General features: G+C 30.5%; 2 protein-coding genes across 2 annotated transcripts in view; one reads left to right on the top strand and one right to left on the bottom strand.

Annotated features, from left to right (window-relative positions):
• Window positions 1-907: 907 nt before the first annotated feature.
• nclb (no child left behind) lies at window positions 908-2,527 on the bottom strand. Its single transcript, XM_065512048.1, has one exon. The coding sequence runs from the start codon at window positions 2,459-2,461 to the stop codon at window positions 1,046-1,048; it is 1,416 nt and encodes a 471-aa protein (XP_065368120.1). The 5' UTR covers window positions 2,462-2,527; the 3' UTR covers window positions 908-1,045.
• Window positions 2,528-14,577: 12,050 nt separating this feature from the next.
• Window positions 14,578-20,623, top strand: part of LOC135960197 (serine-rich adhesin for platelets) — a 251,033-nt gene continuing 244,987 nt past the window's right edge. Inside the window, exon 1 of the mRNA XM_065511430.1 lies at window positions 14,578-14,813. The gene's annotated coding sequence lies outside the window, so the exon portion shown is untranslated. The remainder of the gene's footprint in view (window positions 14,814-20,623) is intronic.

Below are 20,623 nucleotides of genomic sequence, written 5' to 3'. Positions count from 1 at the left end.
TCATCTTTTAGGTAACCAATAATTATAAGACCAAATTTTTAACATAGTAAATAAAAAACAAGTCTGCTTTTACACAGGGCAATTTTTCTTGCGCAAGTCTAGAGTTTATAGGAGAGAGAGGCAAGAAGAAAGAAGAGGGGTACACACTTGCTTGTACTGGCAAGTCTCTTCAAATTTCTTTTGTTTTCTCATTTTCAATATGGCGTCTATTAGGTTTTGCCATACAAAATTGCTCACAGACTTGCTGTGTGTAAACAGACGAGCAAGTTTAAAAGGGAATCGACGAGACTTGCTTCAAGTAAACTTGCCCTGTGTAAAAGCAGACCAAGTAAGAGATCAAGTAAGAATTACACTTCAAATTAAAAATTTTAAATATTTTTAGGTAAACAAAATTATTTTTTTTTCCGAAGTAGTTTTTTAATTTTTTGGAAAAAAAAATTTTCGAACTGTTTTTTTAAATTTAGCGAAAAAACTTTTGGTGAAAAAAAAAATCGGGTTAAAAAATATTTTTTCGATTTTGACCCATTATAGGTTCAACTTACTATGGTCTTATCTACATACGTCATTGCAAAGGCCTTTGAAATATCTATCATTAGATATCCATATTGTCTATATTAATGACTTAGTAATCCAGATGGAGGTTGTCCTAGTTTTTTCCTTATATCTCAGCTATTTGTAGACTGATTTTCTCGATTTTAAATAGCAACTGAACCGGAAGAATTGATATATGAATCGTGTAAGTTATTTGGGGGCTTCGGAAAGTTGATTTCAACAGACAGACGGACATGGCTTAATCGACTAAGCTATCTATAAGGATCCAGAATATATATATACTTTACAGGGTCGGAAATGAAAAATGTAGAAATTCAACTTCACGAAGGTGAAGGTTATAAAAATAAAAAAAAGATTTTCATTATTTATAGTTATATTTATTTTTTCACTAAAATAAAGAGTAGTAGTAATTATTAATTTATGAAAAACTGTACATAAAAATTAAAAAAACTTTATAAAAATACGCCTGCGTCAATCAATGTCATCCAACAAATTAATCCTGTTCTACCGCGGGTATATCAAATACTTGTCGTACTGCTTCAAAGTTCTTAATGTTAAAGACCCGGCACCTAGGAGGTTTCTCACCACCAAACGCCAAAGTAAATGGATCCTCGGGACACTGTTTCATACACTGCAAACGACCCATTTGGAAATCATGTGAGTAGACTGGCTTTATTTCCGCCGAATTGAAATTCCATATTTTCAAGCAACCCTCTGTGGAGGTAGACGTTAAAAGATTCTTAACCTCAGAATTGAAGCAAATGCCAGAGATTTCCTCTTCATGGGCCTTGAATGACCACAGCAATTTTTTGGGTACACGTTTGTCAGCATAATGTAGGGAACCCTCATTAGAGCCGATTACAAAGTAATTACTATCACAAGTATTCCAAAGAACCTTTTCAACTTCGCCGGGTATTTGCCACTTGACAAATGATGTGTTTACTTGTTCTGGATCACGGCAATCGAATAAACGCACTAGACCGTCAGCAGTACCAGCCAAAATGCTTTGAGCCTCCTCGGGATGGAATCCTATGGACTGTACTTTTTCTTCAAATGCTGTTATGGTAGTATGGGGTTGACCTTCATCCAAATCCCACAAAATCAAAGTTTGATCAACAGATGCGGAGGCTAAAATATGTTCGTACTGCCGATTCCATGAGAGATCTAAAACTGCATCTTTGTGGCCATAGGCTTCCTTGTTCTTTTTACGGCTGCCCTTGGAGCCCAATTTAAATGTGGGTTCAATAGAGTCTTGTATATCAAGATCCCATACGGTGATCACAGGATCCATACAACCAATAGCACACATATTGCCAGGTTTATCACTGCCGGGATCATGATTCATCCATTCAATACACAAAGGAAAACTAGGTAATAGGAAATCATGATGGGTGTATAAACTTTCCTCTTCTTCGTTGAATACCCAAACCTCCATACTGGCAGCATCATCTTGTACATGACCCACCAGCAACAAATTATCTGTTGGTTTAATAACTTCGTCTTCAGCCTCCGAGTCATCATCCTCATCGGGTAATTGATGATCGGGATCAACAATATTGCCAATATCGGCCACACGAGGATTACCCTCATTATCGTAACGTTCAAAAGCAAACTCATCATCAGGATTACGATTCTCATTTGTCTCCTCAGCTATATCTTCATCATCTTCGTCCTCCATCTCATTGTCAACATCCATTTCATTTTCTTGTTGCTCATTTTCATCATCGTCATCGTCTTCATCATCGTCAGCATCACTGCCCAAACGGTCTTTTGTATCTTTTATAACTCGGGCCAACTCTTCTTGTGTCAACACAATTTTGTCTGGCTTTTCTTTGGCAATACCTCTGGGTACAAAGCAAATTGCTGGCACAAAATCAATAGTTGCCTCGGCAGGACCTTCTTCTTCCATGACGTTGTTTTAGTTAATTTTTTTCTGTTCTAAAATATTAAAATACGCTTCTTTAGAACTGATGCACTTTCTGTGGCCAGTATCCAATAACAAAAAGTAAACACGTGCTTGTCTGCTGTCAAATTTTAATTCAATACAATTAGTGATGATAAAAGCAATTATGTTATTGGAGATGACAATAAAGCGATAATGGTCAGGGTTGTATTTTAGAATTCTAAAGATTGCATTTTATTGGAAAATTGGCTCAAGGAGAAATTAATACAGAATTCAATAAGCATTATTTTTCTAAAGTTTAACAAAAATGCACTTATAGAATGCGGCCAAATATTATTTTTCTAAAACTAAAATGTTTCTTTAAAAATAACGCTATTAAATAAATTTTCCAAAATAAAATATAAAATTCTGTGAAAGTTTCTTTTAAGGAAACCCTAAAAACATCCTTATGAATTTGCTAAAATTTGGTTTCGTACAAATTCATTCCAATTGATTCAATAAGTGAGAGAACAAAAAACAATATTTCGTTCAGGTTCTATAATAATGTCACATAATCTGTAAAATGAGAATAAAACGAAAATTTCTCTCCTCAAAAGCCTTTTAAAATCCCCAAGACACTGGCCCATAATCATAGTCAAACACTAAAGTCGGTTTTTTTTAAAGACAACTTTAAAATAAAAACCTTTTATTAACTATTTATCTACCATAATTCAAAATAAAGTATGTTTTAAGTCGAACCAGCTTTAAATGGGTGTAGACACGAATTTAGATAATGTGTGCATACAATTTGTAATAAAATAGAAGAAAGTGTCATATCTAATCAGCTGATGTTAAAAACTGTCAACAAACACCATAAAGGGGGAAATTTAAAAAGAAAATAATTAGTTATACAAATTAAGAATTGATTGGGATAAATAGAAGCTATGGAAAAGGTAAGTTTAACATCAAATTGTTGGTTTTAGAATAATTGTTTAAAAATTTATTCACAGTATCAAAAGAAACCACGAGAAAGAGAGGCGAACTGGGGTGCTGCCGAAAAAGAATTTTTGCGGGAATGCGTTCAGATGCACATTGATATTGTGGAGCACAAAGGCAATGATACTTCCATGATTCTTAAAAAAAAGTATGCATGGAAAACAATACGGGATAATATGGCTTCAGCGGGCTACGATCGCGAAATCCCAAAACTAAAAGCACAATGGGTACGGATGAAAGTAAGCGCTAGAAAAGCTGTTGCAAACATAAAGCGGGCAACAGGTAATTTCATGGAAATTCCCGAAATAAGTAAGGAGGATAATCTAGTTCAAAGCATGATTATAAATGAATTTGAAGAAGACGAAATTTTAATTGACAGCAACTGCATTGATATCCCAATAGATGAAGAATTCATAGACAGTGAATTGCTAAATAATTCAACTAAAAACCAACAGGATTTTGTCATCGGTGTAGATAGTTTGTCTGAACATAATTTCGTTGGTGCAGCCCAAAAAAATAAAGAAAATTCTTCGCATACTAAAACTCCTTTAAAAGTTTATGATGACTTAAAGAAAAGAAAATTTTCTCCAGTATCCAAACTTCAACGCCTTAAAAATCTTCCGAAAAGACCATCAAAACACAACATTATTTTGGAACGGCAACGGCAACGCCAAATAGCCAAAGAAACGTTACATTTTGAAGAAGTCAGCAAACTCCAAAGAATGCAAATGGTCGCAGAAATTGAGCAACAGAAGGAACTTCACACTCTAAAATTACAGCGTCTTCAGAGACAGATCGACCAGGACGAAGAATTGCATAGCTTAAAATTAGAGATTCTTCGAAAAACCAAATTTAAATAAATATATATGTAAATAATTTATTTTACTGCCTGTTTCACTAAATGCGAACGAGCACTTTCTTTCGTATTTTATATTGAAAACAACAAAAAAAAATTTAAAATTTATTTTTTGTTTTCAATATAAAATAAGAAAGAATTGTTCGTTCGCATTTAGAGAAACAGGCAATTAATTTTTGTTAAAACATGAAAATCTATATACATACAGTGGACAAAAATAAAATGGAAATATTTCTGAATACATATTCATTTATAATAACAAATAAACTAATATTCAGAAATATTGCCATTATATTGTCGCCTACTGTATATATTAGGGTGACAGCCGATTTTTTTTTAGATTTCAATGTGTGCCGTATGGAATATTGTGACACTAGGTTAGTGCTGAAAATTGCAGCTAAATCGGACAACGATTTCCGGACGCTCATCGAGGTCAAAGGTGAGATATATACAAAATTTTACTATTTATATGAAATAAATTTGTGAAACTCCTTAACTTTCTGCATTATTTTACAGAAATATGTAGATTTATTTATATTAATAAAAATTACATTAAAAAAATATTTTTGGAGATTAACTCTATATCTCCTATGGGTATAGTAGCCCAATAAAGTCTACACACAGGAATTCAATTTCAATTTCTTTCGTTGAAAGCTGTATTTGTAAGTTAAAAGTAATGAAATATATTTGTTAAAAAAATAAATTTACACTTAAAAAAATTAAAACAACATCACTTAAGTCGGGTTTAGCAACATTTCCTATCACGTCCAAAATTTCACCGTTATTAGAATTTTTGATTCTGAGTCAAATAACGGTTTTTGGTTTTTTGGGATTTAATGTTCAAAATATTATGAAACTTAATAGCCCCGCCCACCCAAAAATATGCGTGACCAAGAATAAATTTTTTCGTTATTTTTTGGGCGTTATTTGATTTTTTTTGCTAAAATCGACATAAGACAAAAAACTGCTTTAAATTAAAGTAACATAATAATTTTTCCTGTATGTAGACTTTCTTAGGCTACTATACGTGTTTAGAATAGGCCTGCCCCAGCACCAGATGTCAATCCCATACCAAAACCTATGGGAAATTGTAGATCGCAAAACACGGACTTAACCTAGCGTTTACACAAGTAACAGTTCGAAAAACACAATACATGCACACTTTTGCACTAACGCAATCACACATGGAGCCACTTGCAGCTCACTGCCTACTGAATTTAGGTGGACAGTGATTTTCGACACTTTCATACAAGTGAAGACAAATAGAGTTGCCAATAAATAGTTTTTAAAAAATTTACCAGAAGGTGGTAAAATAATAATTATATTTTTAACTTATTTTATGTATTTTTGTAAAAGAAAATAGTACAAATGACCACTAATGCTTATCGTTTTCGTAAAAATAGCAATTTCATTAGCTTTAATAAATAAAATTGTTACTAATATCTATAAAAATTGTTAACCTAACATTTTCCCCAGAAATTTTTGTATTTGAATATCATGGTAATACTTTATTGTTATGAATAAAAATAATAAAATTTGGTTTCAAGCCGCAAATGGACTTAAAAACAAGTTAGAGAGCTATATTCTGCTGTGCCGAATCTTATATACCCTTCGCCAAATTATACTTTAAAATAAATTTGTTTAAGTATTTTTAGGTAAACAAAATTTAAATTTTTTTAAAAATTTTTTTTTCAACTTTTTTTAAAAATTTTTTTTCCAACTTTTTTTAAAAAAATTTATGACAAAAAAAATTTTTTGATAAAAAAAATTCGTGTTACAAAATATTTTTCCCGATTTTGACCCATTGTAGGTCCAACTTACTATAGCCTTATCTACATCGTTGCAATGGACTTTGAAATATCTATCATTAGATATCCATATTGTCTATATTAATGACTTATTAATCCAGATATTGATCAAATATCAAAAATAGGTCAAAAATCGAGGTTGTCCCGGTTTTTTGCTCTTATCTCCGTTATTTATGGACCGATTTTGCTGATTTTAAATAGCAAACTTCTCGAAAGCATGTCTGACAGAACTATTGAAGATTTGGATCCCGAAGATATCTGGAGTCTTCAGAAAATTGAACGGACAGACAGACAGACGGACATGGCTTAATCGACTCCGCTATCTATAAGGATCCAGAATATATATACTAGACCGTCTCAGTTTTTATACTTTTTTCGAAATGCCTTCATGAACATCGATTTTCTTAATCTACTCTAAAAACCAAGAATTTTGGTGTATAACACTTAAATATGGATGAACGGGAAGTGGTCTCTCAAATCGTTTTTTCGTTTTTTTAGGCAAAATGCATTTTTTTCAAAAAATTAAAAAATCTTCATTTAGTAATTTGCTTCTAACTCAAGCAATTCTTAACAGATTTGAACCTAATTACATTCATTAAAAAGCTAATTAAATTTCCTAAATGTTTCTTAAAGCAAATTGCCATTTTGTTCGATGGTTTTTTATTCATAGCATTACAAATTCAGATTTTCAAATAAGAACTTATCATTTTTTTTTAATTTTTGCTTACCTTTTCTTATATAAAAATTGAACAAGGTAAAATTTTTATATTCTGTAAATGCAGTATGGTAGGAAATTTTAAAATGAAGATTTTGATGTAAATAACAGTAGCATTTGGTGAAGAAAAACTGCAGTTTTAGTTAAAATGATGAAATTACTAAAGTTGTTCTTACAAATGAACAACTTTTGCATCAATTTCATAAATACATTAATATAAAGTAAGAAGAGATTGATGTTGGTTTTTTATTTTTTCAAATTTGTTAAAATTGTACTTTGGTTGCAGTGTGGATGAATTTTGGGAAAATGCTAAAAAGACTTGAATCAAATCATTTTGCTCTCTGTTTTCCATTACTACACAGTGGGGCAGAATCAAAATTTTTTGGAAATAAATCTGGCATTTCTAAACGGCTGGTCCGATCGGGATAAAATTTGACATGAGGGTAGACAAGGAGTATTCTAGTTTAATGTTTTAAAATGCGCCCTACAAATGCTCCAGGGACGGCGCTATGGGGGCTCAAAGTAGTGTAGTAGTCGACTTGTAAAATTTTTAAACACGTTCCATTTCTTGTTTCCCATCTGATTTTTGGAAAGCGCTTGGCTAGGTCTTGAAAAACGTTTACGTGTGCTATTTATCTCTTATAATTTCCGAAGTATAGGCATTTCCTTGGTCCACTTTTTTAAAAATATAGGTACTTTTGGACCGAATGGACTCGATTTTTTTTTGTTAGTTAGACAACTAAATCGCCAATAATATACAAAAGATGCTAGAGCAATATCAATTATGGATCCAAAAATAAACGATTTTCAATTTAAAAATTCAAAAAATAGTAGATTTTTGCTGTTTTTTTTTTGTAAAAATAAAAATTTCTTTTAGAACATATAACAATTGTTTGTGTTTCTGTAAATTATGTTTACGAAGAACATTTTGATATAAAAAACATGTCCTGTTTTTCGACTATGCTGTCCCTACGCCCTTCGGAATTTGACCTATTTTTTATCAAAATTTCAAATTTGGACCTCATGTTCTATAATCCTAAAGCTGGGATCAAAACACTGAAAGCAGCCCTGGAAACCTCGATGTGTTCCCTATTTAACCATAAAGTATTTTCCCAGCCCCGATGGAAATGTGGGGGGCCCTATTGGCAAAATTGTAAAAAATACCATTTTTGGGATTTTCGCTCCAATTTTTAGGAATTGTGGGATTCCCTTTAACCGTCCTTCAAAAATATTACACTTTTAAAGTGGATGCCATTTCCTCCAACAAAAGTACAATTTTATCAAATTTGAAAAAATAAAAAACCAACATCAATCTCTTCTTACTTTATTATGAAGCAAATTTACAAATAAACAACTTTAGTCATTTCATCATTTCAACTAAAACTGCAGTTTTTCTTAACAGAATGCTACTGTTATTTACATCAAAATCTTCATTTTAAAATTTCCTACCATACTGCATTCCCAGAATATAAAAATTGTTCCTCGTTCAATTTTTATAAAAGAAAATGTAAGCAAAAATTAAAAAAAAATGATAAGTTCTTATTTGAAAATCTGAATTTGTAATGCTATGAATAAAAAACCATCGAACAAAATGGCAATTTGCTTTAAGAAACATTTAGGAAATTTAATTAGCTTTTTAATGAATGTAATTAGGTTCAAATCTGTTAAGAATTGCTTGAGTTAGAAGCAAATTACTAAATGAAGATTTTTTAATTTTTTGGAAAAAATGCATTTTGCCTAAAAAAACGAAAAAGCGATTTGAGAGACCACTTCCCGTTCATCCATATTTAAGTGTTATACACCAAAATTCTTGGTTTTTAGAGTAGATTAAGAAAATCGATGTTCATGAAGGAATTTTGAAAAAAAATTAAAAGTGAGACGGTCTAATATATACTTTATAGGGTCGGAAATGAAAAATGTAGAAATTACAAATGGAATGACAAACATATATACCCTTCTCACGAAGGTGAAGGGTATAATAACAAATGCTGATATATAAAAGGTTTATTTATCAAATTAGCTGTAATATTCTTATATTTGTGGAATTTTGAAGACATCATTCTCCTTCGCTAACATTTACAAAATAAACTTTTACTTGCATGTGTAAACGCTCAAGCAACTTGTAGACATTTCGATGTATTTTCGACATTTTCGATAATAATACGTATTATCAACTTTCATCAATCTACTTGCATGTGTAAACGCAGCGTAAAATTAGACCACAAAGGAAGCTTTATCAGATGCAAACGCGACGATTCGCATCGTCGCTGATGCAGTAAAAAAAAACAATGGATATGAAAACAGGATTCACCCATGTGTTTCCGAAACATTTTTTGTCCGGAACATTATGTATGTAATGGCATCACGTGAGAACGGCTGAATTTGATGAGTGGCAAGGGTAAATATAAGTTTGTCATTCCGTTTGTAATTTCTAAATTTTTCATTTGCGACCCCACAAAGTATGGGGTCCGTCTGTGTGTTGAAATCTACTTTCCGTAGCCCCCAAATAACTTAAATACATGATTCATACATCAATATATCGGGTATTCTTCCGGCTCGTTTGCTATTTAACAATATCGGCCCATAAATGGCTGAGATATACGTAAAAAACCGCGACAAAAAAACAATATGGATATCTAATGATATATATACATATATCAAAGTAAGTTGGACCTACAATGGGTCAAAATCGGGAAAACTATTTTTTAACCCGATTTTTTTTTTCATAATTTTTTTTTAAAAATTAAAAAAAAATAATTTGGAAAAAACATTTTTTTTAAAAAAAATTAAAAACAATTTGGAAAAAAAAAGTTTAATTTTGTTAAATAAAAGTATTTAAAAAAAAAAATTGGTGAACGGTATATAAGACTCAGCACAGACGAATATAGCTCTCTTATTTGTTTTCATTCGATTTGAAATTTTCAGGAGATGGTTTGTAAAGAAAAAATTCCTGTTAAAACTCGGAAATTTTAAGTTTTTGATATATTGCCTCCTTTTCACTTGTCATTATTCATAACAAGAGAAATTTTTAGGAAAAATTTTTAGAACTAACAATTTTTTTGTAGAAGACGATTTTAGGAAAACTCAAAAAACTAAATTTTACTGCATCCTTTTCACTTCTCATTTGTCCATACATGGACCATTTAATTTTTATATATGTATATAGATTAAATGCAAATCATTAGTAAATAGCTACCGAGCGAAGCCGGGGCTATATAATATACATTAGTATTTTAGAATTGATTTTAGACCTTAGGTTTCTTGGCGAAAATTTCTTAGAATTTTCCGTAGAGTGCGTTTCTGCTATCAGATTTTTCGTGAAAAAAAATCGACCCACCCTAATGTACACATATGTATATAAAATTGTGTTTTTCTAAATACTCAGAGAGAACTTATTGATACATAGAATGAAGTTTGATAATATCAAACAGATTTTCAAGTTATTTCTTTAACCATGGCATGATCCCAGAAAGAATTTATAAAAGGCAAATCTGATTTGGCTATTTTTATATCAATTACTAGCGACTTTTAGCAATGTTTAATAAAAAAAAGTCTTACAACCCTGACAGTTGGTGCACTAAACCCATTATCAACATTTACACATCTCTAAATGTTTCTAGAGAAAAAATGGTAAACAAAACAAACAACAGCAACATGTTTAATTAGATATAAGCAGCAACATTCACAACTACTAAATTTCTTATTAGAAAATAATAAAACATGTAAAAAAATACATGTTTATGTTGAGTTATTAATTTGATGAAAGTGATCCAATTTTGGAAAAAATATGGCCTCAATAAAAATACAAAAAATCATGTCCAAGTATATAAATATATTCAGTATCAACAACTCAAATTAAAAATAACAAATTAGTATAAACAATTTCGTGTTGCTGGACATTACAAAATAAGTCAACTTTGTTGCAAGTTGTTGTTTCTGGCTCATCAAGCTGCTCACTTAAGATGAAGCAACATTTTTACTTAAGCACTGTTACTCATTTAGCGCTTTTCTTATAAAATCTAGTGATTTTGAGTTAATTAAATTTCTTATGCCATGTTTCCACGGCAGTCTGAATTACTTAATTCGCGGTTTGAATTACGATTGCGAATCAACCGGTTTACACGACAACATTCGTAATTCAGTTTGACATTTATTTTTTTCTTCTGTTTACATGTTTTGTTTTTTTGTTTGTTTGGTGCGAATTTTAAATTTGTAATTTGGCAATGGATAAAAAAGGTAAGTAAAAACATAAAATTGTATAATATAATTTAATTATTATTTTCATTATTAGAAAAAAGAAAAAGTGCAAGCAAGTGGGACCAGGGCAGCGAGCGGGCTTTATTAGAGGTGTGGGCTGAAACAATGGCAGAGCTGCTACTTCTACAAATGAATTTTACTTTAATCAGACTTTTTATTTCTTTTAATTTATTTATTTAATACAAAAATCTTTTTCTTTATTTTGTTTTGTTTTGACATTTTTGTTTGGACAGCTGATTTTGATACATAAATAATCGATAAAAATTAGAGATGACAGTCATTCGTTCGTAATTCATAAGGTAATTCAAACTGAATTACGTACGAACAAGGTAATTCGCACTTGAAATTTTGTATGGCGAATCATGTAATTCAGTTCGTAATTGGGGGTTGAATGACGAATGAGAGCGTGAATGACGAATAATGCTGTCGTGTGAACATGGTATTATTAATTTCAATTGTTCGAATGAATTAATTCATAACTAAATTTTCAAAATCAAATTAATTTTTTTCTCTTAACCATTCCATTAGAGAATACATTATGAATTAATTCCTAGGCATAATTCGTTAGTACTACAAACGTATTGAATTCATTCATTTGATAATTAATTCCTTAGTCCCGGTCCACACTGTGAAACATTTGCTGCAAAACATTTTTAAATTCTCTTTTGAAACTGCAAAAACTTCACTGTGTGGACAACACAGTGAAGTTTTTGCTTTTCAGTTTTTGACATTTCTGTACAGAAAGTATACGAACGAATAAATGTGGATGACATACTCAACAAAAACATCATGTACATAAAGTTCCCTTTTTCATTCCTCTTTCCCCTTTCATCAACAAACTTAAATGTTTTGCAGCAAATGTTTCACAGTGTGGACCGCGACTTACTGAATCCTTAAAGTTTTCTATAATTGAATTTCATTACAAAATAAATCGATCTCGATTTTAATATACAGTGTCGGAAAAAGTGTTAATACATGGGGTGGTATTTCGGCTGGTTCAAAAATTAAGTAGGACAATTGACGACTTGTTCTTCGTTCATTACTGTGTCAATCGAATAGTATTTTATTGTTTAGCCAGACACTATCAATTGTATTTGGTTTGTTAACATCATATTTTTTTGATTAAAAGTAGATTTCATATGGAAATTTCTTATTCATGGACCTAACATGCAAGAGTAAACAAAATTGTTTATCACATACCGAAAATCAAAAATCTGACTATACACTGTTACCCAAAAGGCTTTTCTGAAGATTCCGTGAAAATTTTATCAAAATCGGTCCAGCCATTTTTGAGTCCATACGGAACTTACATACAAACATCCATTTTTATGAAATATATATATACACGCCCCTCCGCCCACAGACCGAATATTAAAAATCTGATTATACAATGTTAGCCGCTGGGCAATTCTGAAGATTCCCTGAAAATTTCATCAAAATCGGTCCAGCCGTTTTTTATATACATATATAGATGGCATTAGCGGTATAATGAAAAAAAAGATTTAGCCACACCCCTCCGCCCATAGACCGAAAATCAAAAATCTAACCTTAGAGTGTTACCCGCTAACTATTTGGATGATTCCCTGAAAATTTCGATAAAATCGGTCCAGCCGTTTTTGAATTCATTCGGAACATGTATATTAGATGAAACACTTTTGTATGAGAAAATTCAAAAATCTTCTTTACGAATGGACCGAATGGACCTAATGTTGTATTTTAGGTGTCTAAAACCATATTCAGAAAATTTCCTTTACAATGATACCAGTTTATAGCTAATCGGTTGGATGGTCTCAGAGTCTATAACGGACATAGGTAGAAACATTTTTTGTATTTTATATATCGATGGCTTAATATAAAAAAGGCGTAACTAATTTTTTTTTTTTTCAAAAATATCAATGTAAAAAGGTTATATTAAATAACTTCATTGAAATAAAAAAAAATAAATTTTAAATGAGAAATAAAATGTGTTGTCTCTTCTTATTAAATATTGCATTAAAACTTTTTTTGTGTCTAAAATTTTATGAATTTTATTAAGTTTTTTTCTTCTCCTGTAAAGTAACAAGTAACGAGTTACACCTTTTTTATATTAAGCCATCGATATATAGATAGATAGAAGATGTACATATGTATTATATAGATTAATTCCATTATGAAAGGCCTTTGTATGAAGCTAAATAATTTGTAATGTTAAGTTTCAATATAAATATTATGATTCGAATTCATTGATTTCAATTCATAACATTTATAAATAATTTCTTAAATAGTATGATTTTTTTAATATTTTATATTTTGAAATAAAATCTAGAAGGCTTGAAAAATATAATTTCAATTTCATTTTTATTTTTATGTTGTTCAAAAATGTTTGAAATTTTTAATGGAAAATTTTTAGTTTTTTTTTATGATTTTCAGCTACAAAATGATATAAAAAGCGCGAAAATGATTAAATTGATTTAAGAGGATGAAATGCTTTTATATTTATGAATGTTTTATTATGTTTAATGATAATTTTTAAGTTTCAGATATTCTCCTTTTTATCTTAAAATATTGTCCAATATGTGGCTATTATGCAAATATTCTTGCACTAATTCATTATATAATACAATTATAATGCAATTTATTAAAAAAATTAAGTAAAAAAAGCAAAAATTTCCGTCATGTAAAATTTTATAATATTTATGAACATGTTCTTATTTTGAATGAAATAAGTTTGGGAAAAAAAAGTCAAGTTCGATTAATAATATTTATTACAAAATTCATTCCAATTATGAATTTTTTTTCTGTGTATATGTCATTTTGAAGGGTGCATATCTGTCACTTATTCTCACTTAGTTATTGAACATTAAAGTATAAACAACGTTTTTTTTTTTGGTTCGAAAATGTCGAATTTTATGCCAACAACAATATGCGGGAAGTTTTGCTTACTTAACCAGCCAAAGGTAATGCTTTATATTTAGTGGGTCCAAAAGGGTCCTATCTATTATGAGCTGCTAAAGTTGACCAGACCATCAAAGGAAATCTGTACCGAACGCAACTGATTCGTCAAGCATTGGCCGAAAAACGCCCAGAATATACGGCCAGACATGAAACCGTAATATTCCAATCATGAGAACGCTAGGCAACATGTTGCAAACCTATTAAAAACTATTTAGAAAGAAGTGGTTGGGGAGTTTTGCCTCACCCGCTTTATAGTCCAGACCGTGGCCTATCCGACTTCTATTTGTATCGATCGATGCAGAACGCCCTTTCTGGGATACGCTTCACTTTGGAACTCTTTTCCACTTTGGAACAGAGTAGCGTTATATAGTCGACTGTTTTTTTGGACTACTAAACATTTAGTAAACAAATTGTTAGCATCACTGTCCATAGGAACATAAACATTTTCTTGCTGCCACAGTGCTGCTGCCGCTTCTTCTGCAAGCGTCGCCGTACTTCACTAGAGAGTTACTAACTCTCTCTCCTCTTGGGAGAGGAATACTGCACATTTAGTAATCATATTTTCAGAAAATGGTCGGTCGATTTTACTATTATTGTAGCAGCAGCACATCGAGAGCTAAGCTGGTGGTTTACGGATGATTTTTATTTAAATTTTCGAACAAAAAAATAAACATTGAAGACGGTACGGTTTTATATATCTGTGTGTGTGTTTGTTGTTGGATTTATAATAACAAAATAAATAAATATAAACAAATTGTAAAACATAAATAAAACTAAAAATTATTTAAAAAAAAAAAGATTTTTCAGAGTGAAGTGAGTTCAAATTGAAAATTTTAGCGAAAAAAAAAACAAAAGATGAAAATATTTTTAATTGTTTGAATAATAAAAATATGTAGAAGAAAAACTAAAAGTGTAAATTATTGTTGCAATTACTGTTTAAAAATAAATTAGTTTTTTTTTTGTGTTGATTCATCAAAAAAGCAAAAAAAAAAAATGCTAATTAAATTTTATTTGTTTTTGTTGACAGCAACAGTTGCAGTGTTTTTGTTTTTAGTTATTGCAGTTTTTCCTTTTGCTATTGTTGTTGTTGTAGTTGTTGCTGCTGCTATTGTTATTATTTTTTATTATAATAATCGTGGGTATTATACGATTTTGTGTCGTCATCAGATTTAAACCATTCCAAATCCCAAAGAGCAAAGCCTTTCCAAAGCATCTTTTGACTAACTTTAGTCTAAAAAAAAGAGTTTCATAACACTCGTACGAATGAATGTGTATTTATTTATTTTTTTTCTTCTTTTTCGACTTCTTTTATTCAATCAAAACGGGTTTCTTTTTTTAATCTTTAAGAGAACGAACAACACAAAAAATATACAAAACAAAAAATTTAAAAAAAACAAAATCTAAATTAATTTAGAAATAAATAATATACAACACTATTTAGCACAAATTTAATAACAAAAGCTAAAGATTAATCTTTTGAGAAATTTGAATTTAGAAATAAAAATATTTACATTATAAAAAGAGAAATATGAAATTTAAATAACAAAACAAAAATATACAATTAATAATTATGATAAATATTTATGAATATTACAACAAATACTGTTAAAGAAGTATTAAAAAGTGAAAATTTGTGCAAAAGATTAAAATAACTTCTTGAAATTTTGCCACTTTAAGGTAAAACATGAAATTTTAATCTCCAATTTTTATTAACCCTTTTTGATCTGTGGTACACTTTATTGTAAAAACTACGACAGGGTTTAAGATTCATGTACAAGAATATATTAAACAAGTAAGAGAGCTATATTCAGCTCTGCCGAATCGTATATACCCTTCACCAAATTATACTTCAAAATAAAAATTTTAAATATTTTTAGGTAAACAAAATTGTTTTTTAATTTTATGGAAAAAAAATTTTTTGACTTACTTTTTTAAAAATTTTTTTTTGGATTTTAAAATTTTTGTTTGTTTAATATTTAGCGAAAAAAAACTTTTGGTGAAAAAAAAAATATTTTTTACGATTTTGACCTATTGTAGGTCCAACTTTCTATGGTCTATATATGTCGTTGCAAATGTCTTTGAAATATCTATCATTATATATCCATATTGTCTATATTAATGACTTAGTAATCTAGATATAGGTCAAAAATAGGTAAAAAATCGAGGTTGTCCTGGTTTTTTCCTTATATCTCAGCCATTTGTGGACTGATTTTAAATAGCAACCGAGCTGGAAGAATTCCATAGATATGTATGAATCGTGTATGTAAGTTATTTGGGGGCTTCGGAAAGTTGATTTCAACAGACGGACATGACTTAATCGACTCCGCTATCTATAAGGATCCAGAATATATATACTAGGGATGTCAATCCCGAAATCCCGATCCCGAAAATCCCGGGATTTTTTGGGATCGGGATTTCCCGAATCCCGGGATTTGTGAAAAAGAATCCCGGGATTTTTCGGGATTAACAAATCCCGAAATATTATGAGATTTTTGATATTTTAGGAAGATTTTTGAAGCACCCAAAATACTTAGAAAGCTAAATTTCAGCATATTTTTTCATTTTGAATCGGAGAGCAGCACGTCTCCCTTGCATTAACAGGCTTTTACACAATTTACACTTTTACGAAATTTATGTTCAAGTTATTTTCTAAAGGGGACTAGGGGCAAATGTAGCCCGATTTCCGCAGTACTTTACAGTATAATTTCAGAGTACTTACAACTTATTTTGTGCAAAATTTTATAAGGATTGCCGCATAATCAAGATATTTATGACTGCTCAAACAGTACTCCGGGGGACAATTGTATGGAGCTAGGGGAAATCATGGACCATTTTATTTTAATTTAACGCATTAGTTTTTGATTTGTTATGTTTTTACTTAAATATATTAATGAAATAACAGTTTTTATTGTTGAATTTGATGTTTTTGACGTTTAACTAAAATCCCGAAGTCCCGAAAAATCCCGAAATCCCGAAAAATCCCGGGATCCCGAAAAATTCCGGGGTCCCGAAAAATCCCGGGATCCCGGGATTTACATTTCTAAAATCCCGAATCCCGGGATTTGTAAAACCCAGTCCCGTTTGGCATCCCTAATATATACTTTATAGGGTCGGTAAATTATATTGTGGAAATTACAAACGGAATGACAAACTTATATATACCCTTCTCAAGATGGTGAAGGGTATAAAAACAAATCGGAAAGCGATAGGTAATAAAAAATTGCTTACTATCTGGCTACAAAAAACCAAAGAATAATAAAAAGTTAGGTATTAATAAGGTAGCTCTCAGAAATGTTAACAAGTTAAAAACATCAAATTACTGCTTAATTGTCAAGGTAATCCAAGATTTTGGGGAGTTTTAGAAAGTCGGATTCGAATAATTATTTGACTTCCTGGTTAAAGTGGAAACATTAAGATTGAAACTGATTGAGGCAGAAAAAATATAACAATTTTAGCTAAGACGAACCCATTAAATTGTACCATTTGCTAATTGATACATACAAAAATCGTTTTTGGAACAAATGGTTTCGTCCCCAGCTTATTTAAATGCCAAATTGTATTGTAAAAAAATATAATATATTGACCAACTTCCAAGTTATCTGTTTATAAACTACATCCCTATAGTGGTAAGGGTTGTTGTGTTTGTGCTGATGTTTGTACAAGACCAAAACATAAAGTAAATAAAGGGTGTTTTTTAAACCCGATAGAACTTACAAAAGAGTTAACTGTCAAACGAACTGTCATTTATGATCAGTATAACTACTTTGGCAAATCATCTTGAATATATTGACGCTTGAACAACGCCAGCAAATTATCAAAATTTACTTTAACAAGTAAGAGTGCTATATTCGGCTGTGCCGAATCTTATATACCCTTCACCAAATTATACTTCAAAATTTTAAATATTTTTAGGTAAACAAAATTTAATTTTTTTCCAGTTGTTTTTTGAATTTTTTGGAAAAAAATTTTTCGATTGTTATTTTAAATTTAAATTTTTTTTTTTAAATTTAAAAATTTTTTTTTTTGAAATTTAAAAATTTTTTTTTTGTTTTTTCAATTTTTTTTTTAAAAAAATCGGGTTCAAAATTTTTTTCCCGAGTTTGACCCATTGTAGGTCCAACTTATTATGGTCTTATATACGTCGTTGCAAATGTCTTTGAAATATCTATCATTAGATATCCATATTGTCTATATTAATGTCTTAGTAATCCAGATATAGGTAAAAAAATAGGTCAAAAATCGAGGTTGTCTTGGTTTTTTCCTCATATCTCAGCCATTTGTGGACCGATTTTGCTGATTTTAAATAGCAAAATTCTCGAAAGCATGTCTGACAGAATTATTGAAGATTTGGATACCGAAGATATCTGGGGTCTTCAGAAAACTGATTTCAACAGACAGACAGACAGACGGACAGACAGACGGACATGGCTTAATCGACTCCGCTGTCTATAAGGATCCAGAATATATATACTTTATAGGGTCGGAAATGAAAAATGTAGAAATTACAAACGGAATGACAAACTTATATATGTATGTATGTATACCCTTCTCACGAAGATGAAGGGTATAAAAATTAGTAATCAATTCGTGCAACTTATAGACGATTGTTTCATCGCAAACTTGTGTTTAGCGATTTAATAAATAAATTTAATTTTTTCACCCCCTTGTATCCGCACCAGAATCTATTACATCCAGAAAATGCTGGTGGCATCGTCGGACCTTATTTCTACAAAAATGAAGCCGGAGCTCGCCTTGCTGTTAATGAAGATCGTTACCGCACCATGATCAATGATTTTTTTTGCTTTAAAATTTTTATTTACAAATTGTTTTTTCCATTTTTATACGCTTCACCTTCGTGAGAAGGGTATATATAAGTTTGTCATTCCGTTTGTAATTTCTACATTTTTCATTTCCGACCCTATAAAGTATATATATTCTGGATCCTTATAGATAGCGGAGTCGATTAAGCCATGTCCGTCTGTCTGTCTGTCTGTTGAAATCAGTTTTCTGAAGACCCCAGATATCTTCGGCATCCAAATCTTCAATAATTCTGTCAGACATGCTTTCGAGAATTTTGCTACTTAAAATCAGCAAAATCGGTCCACAAATGGCTGAGATATGAGGAAAAAACCAAGACAACCTCGATTTTTGACCTATTCTTGACCTATATCTGGATTACTAAGCCATTAATATAGACAATATGGATATCTAATGATAGATATTTCAAAGATATTTGCAACGACGTATATAAGACCATAGTAAGTTGGACCTACAATGGGTCAAAATCGGGAAAAAAAATTTTAATCCGAATTTTTCAAAAAAAAACAAAAAAATTGAAAAAACAAAAAAAAAAAATTTTAAATTTTAAAAAAAAAAAATTTAAAATTTTAAAAAAAAAAAAATTTTAAATAACAATCGAAAAATTTTTTTCCAAAAAATGAAAAAACAACTGAAAAAAAAAATAAATTTTGTTTACCTAAAAATATTTAAAATTTTGAAGTATAATTTGGTGAAGGGTATATAAGATTCGGCACAGCCGAATATAGCACTCTTACTTGTTTTTTTTAAATTTTATTTTTTTGAAAAAAAAAATTTTTGAAAGAAAAAAAATTCGGGTTAAAAAATATTTTTCCCAATTTTGAACCATTGTAGGTCCAACTTACTATAGTTAGTTGGCTATAGCCTTATATACATACGTCGTTGCAAATGTCTTTGAAATATCTATCATTATATATCTATCAAAAATAGGCCAAAAATCGAGGTTGTCCCTGTTTTTTCCTAATATCTCAGCCATTTGTGGGCCGATTTTGTCGATTTTAAATATCAACCGACCCGGAAGAATTCACGATATATTGATGTATGAATTATGTATGTAAGTTATTTGGGGGCTACGGAAAGTTGATTTCAACATACAGACGGACATGGCTATATCGACTTCGCTATCTATAACGATCAGAATATATATACTTTGTGGGGTCGCAAATGAAAAATGTACAAACGGAATGACAAACTTATATATACCCTTGCCACTCATGGCGAAGGGTATAAAAAGGTCTATTACAATTTTGTTCAAAGAAAAATAAACAAAAATTGAATTTGAGTTGTTAAATATTTTTGTTCACTGTTTTTGTTAACTTTGTGTGTTTGAAAATTTTCCACACTTTTCAATCATTGACATGATCCATACACTCCCTTTTAAAAGTAAATGAGTTTGTGTTGTTTTTATACCCTTCAGCTTCGTGAGAAGGGTATATATAAGTTTGTCATTCCGTTTGTAATTTCTACATTTTTCATTTCCGACCCTATAAAGTATATATATTCTGGATCCTTATAGATAGCGGAGTCGATTAAGCCATGTCCGTCTGTCTGTCTGTCTGTCTGTCTGTCCGTCTGTCTGTCTGTCTGTCTGTTGAAATCAGTTTTCTGAAGACCCCAGATATCTTCGGGATCCAAATCTTCAATAATTCTGTCAGACATGCTTTCGAGAATTTTGCTATTTAAAATCAGCAAAATCGGTCCACAAATGGCTGAGATATGAGGAAAAAACAAAGACTACCTCGATTTTTGACCTATTTTTTTACCTATATCTGGATTACTAAGACATTAATATAGACAATATGGAT

Source organism: Calliphora vicina, chromosome 5 (assembly GCF_958450345.1).
Source record: "Calliphora vicina chromosome 5, idCalVici1.1, whole genome shotgun sequence".
Lineage (NCBI taxonomy): Eukaryota > Metazoa > Arthropoda > Insecta > Diptera > Calliphoridae > Calliphora > Calliphora vicina.
This window is presented reverse-complemented; position numbering and strand designations above follow the sequence as displayed.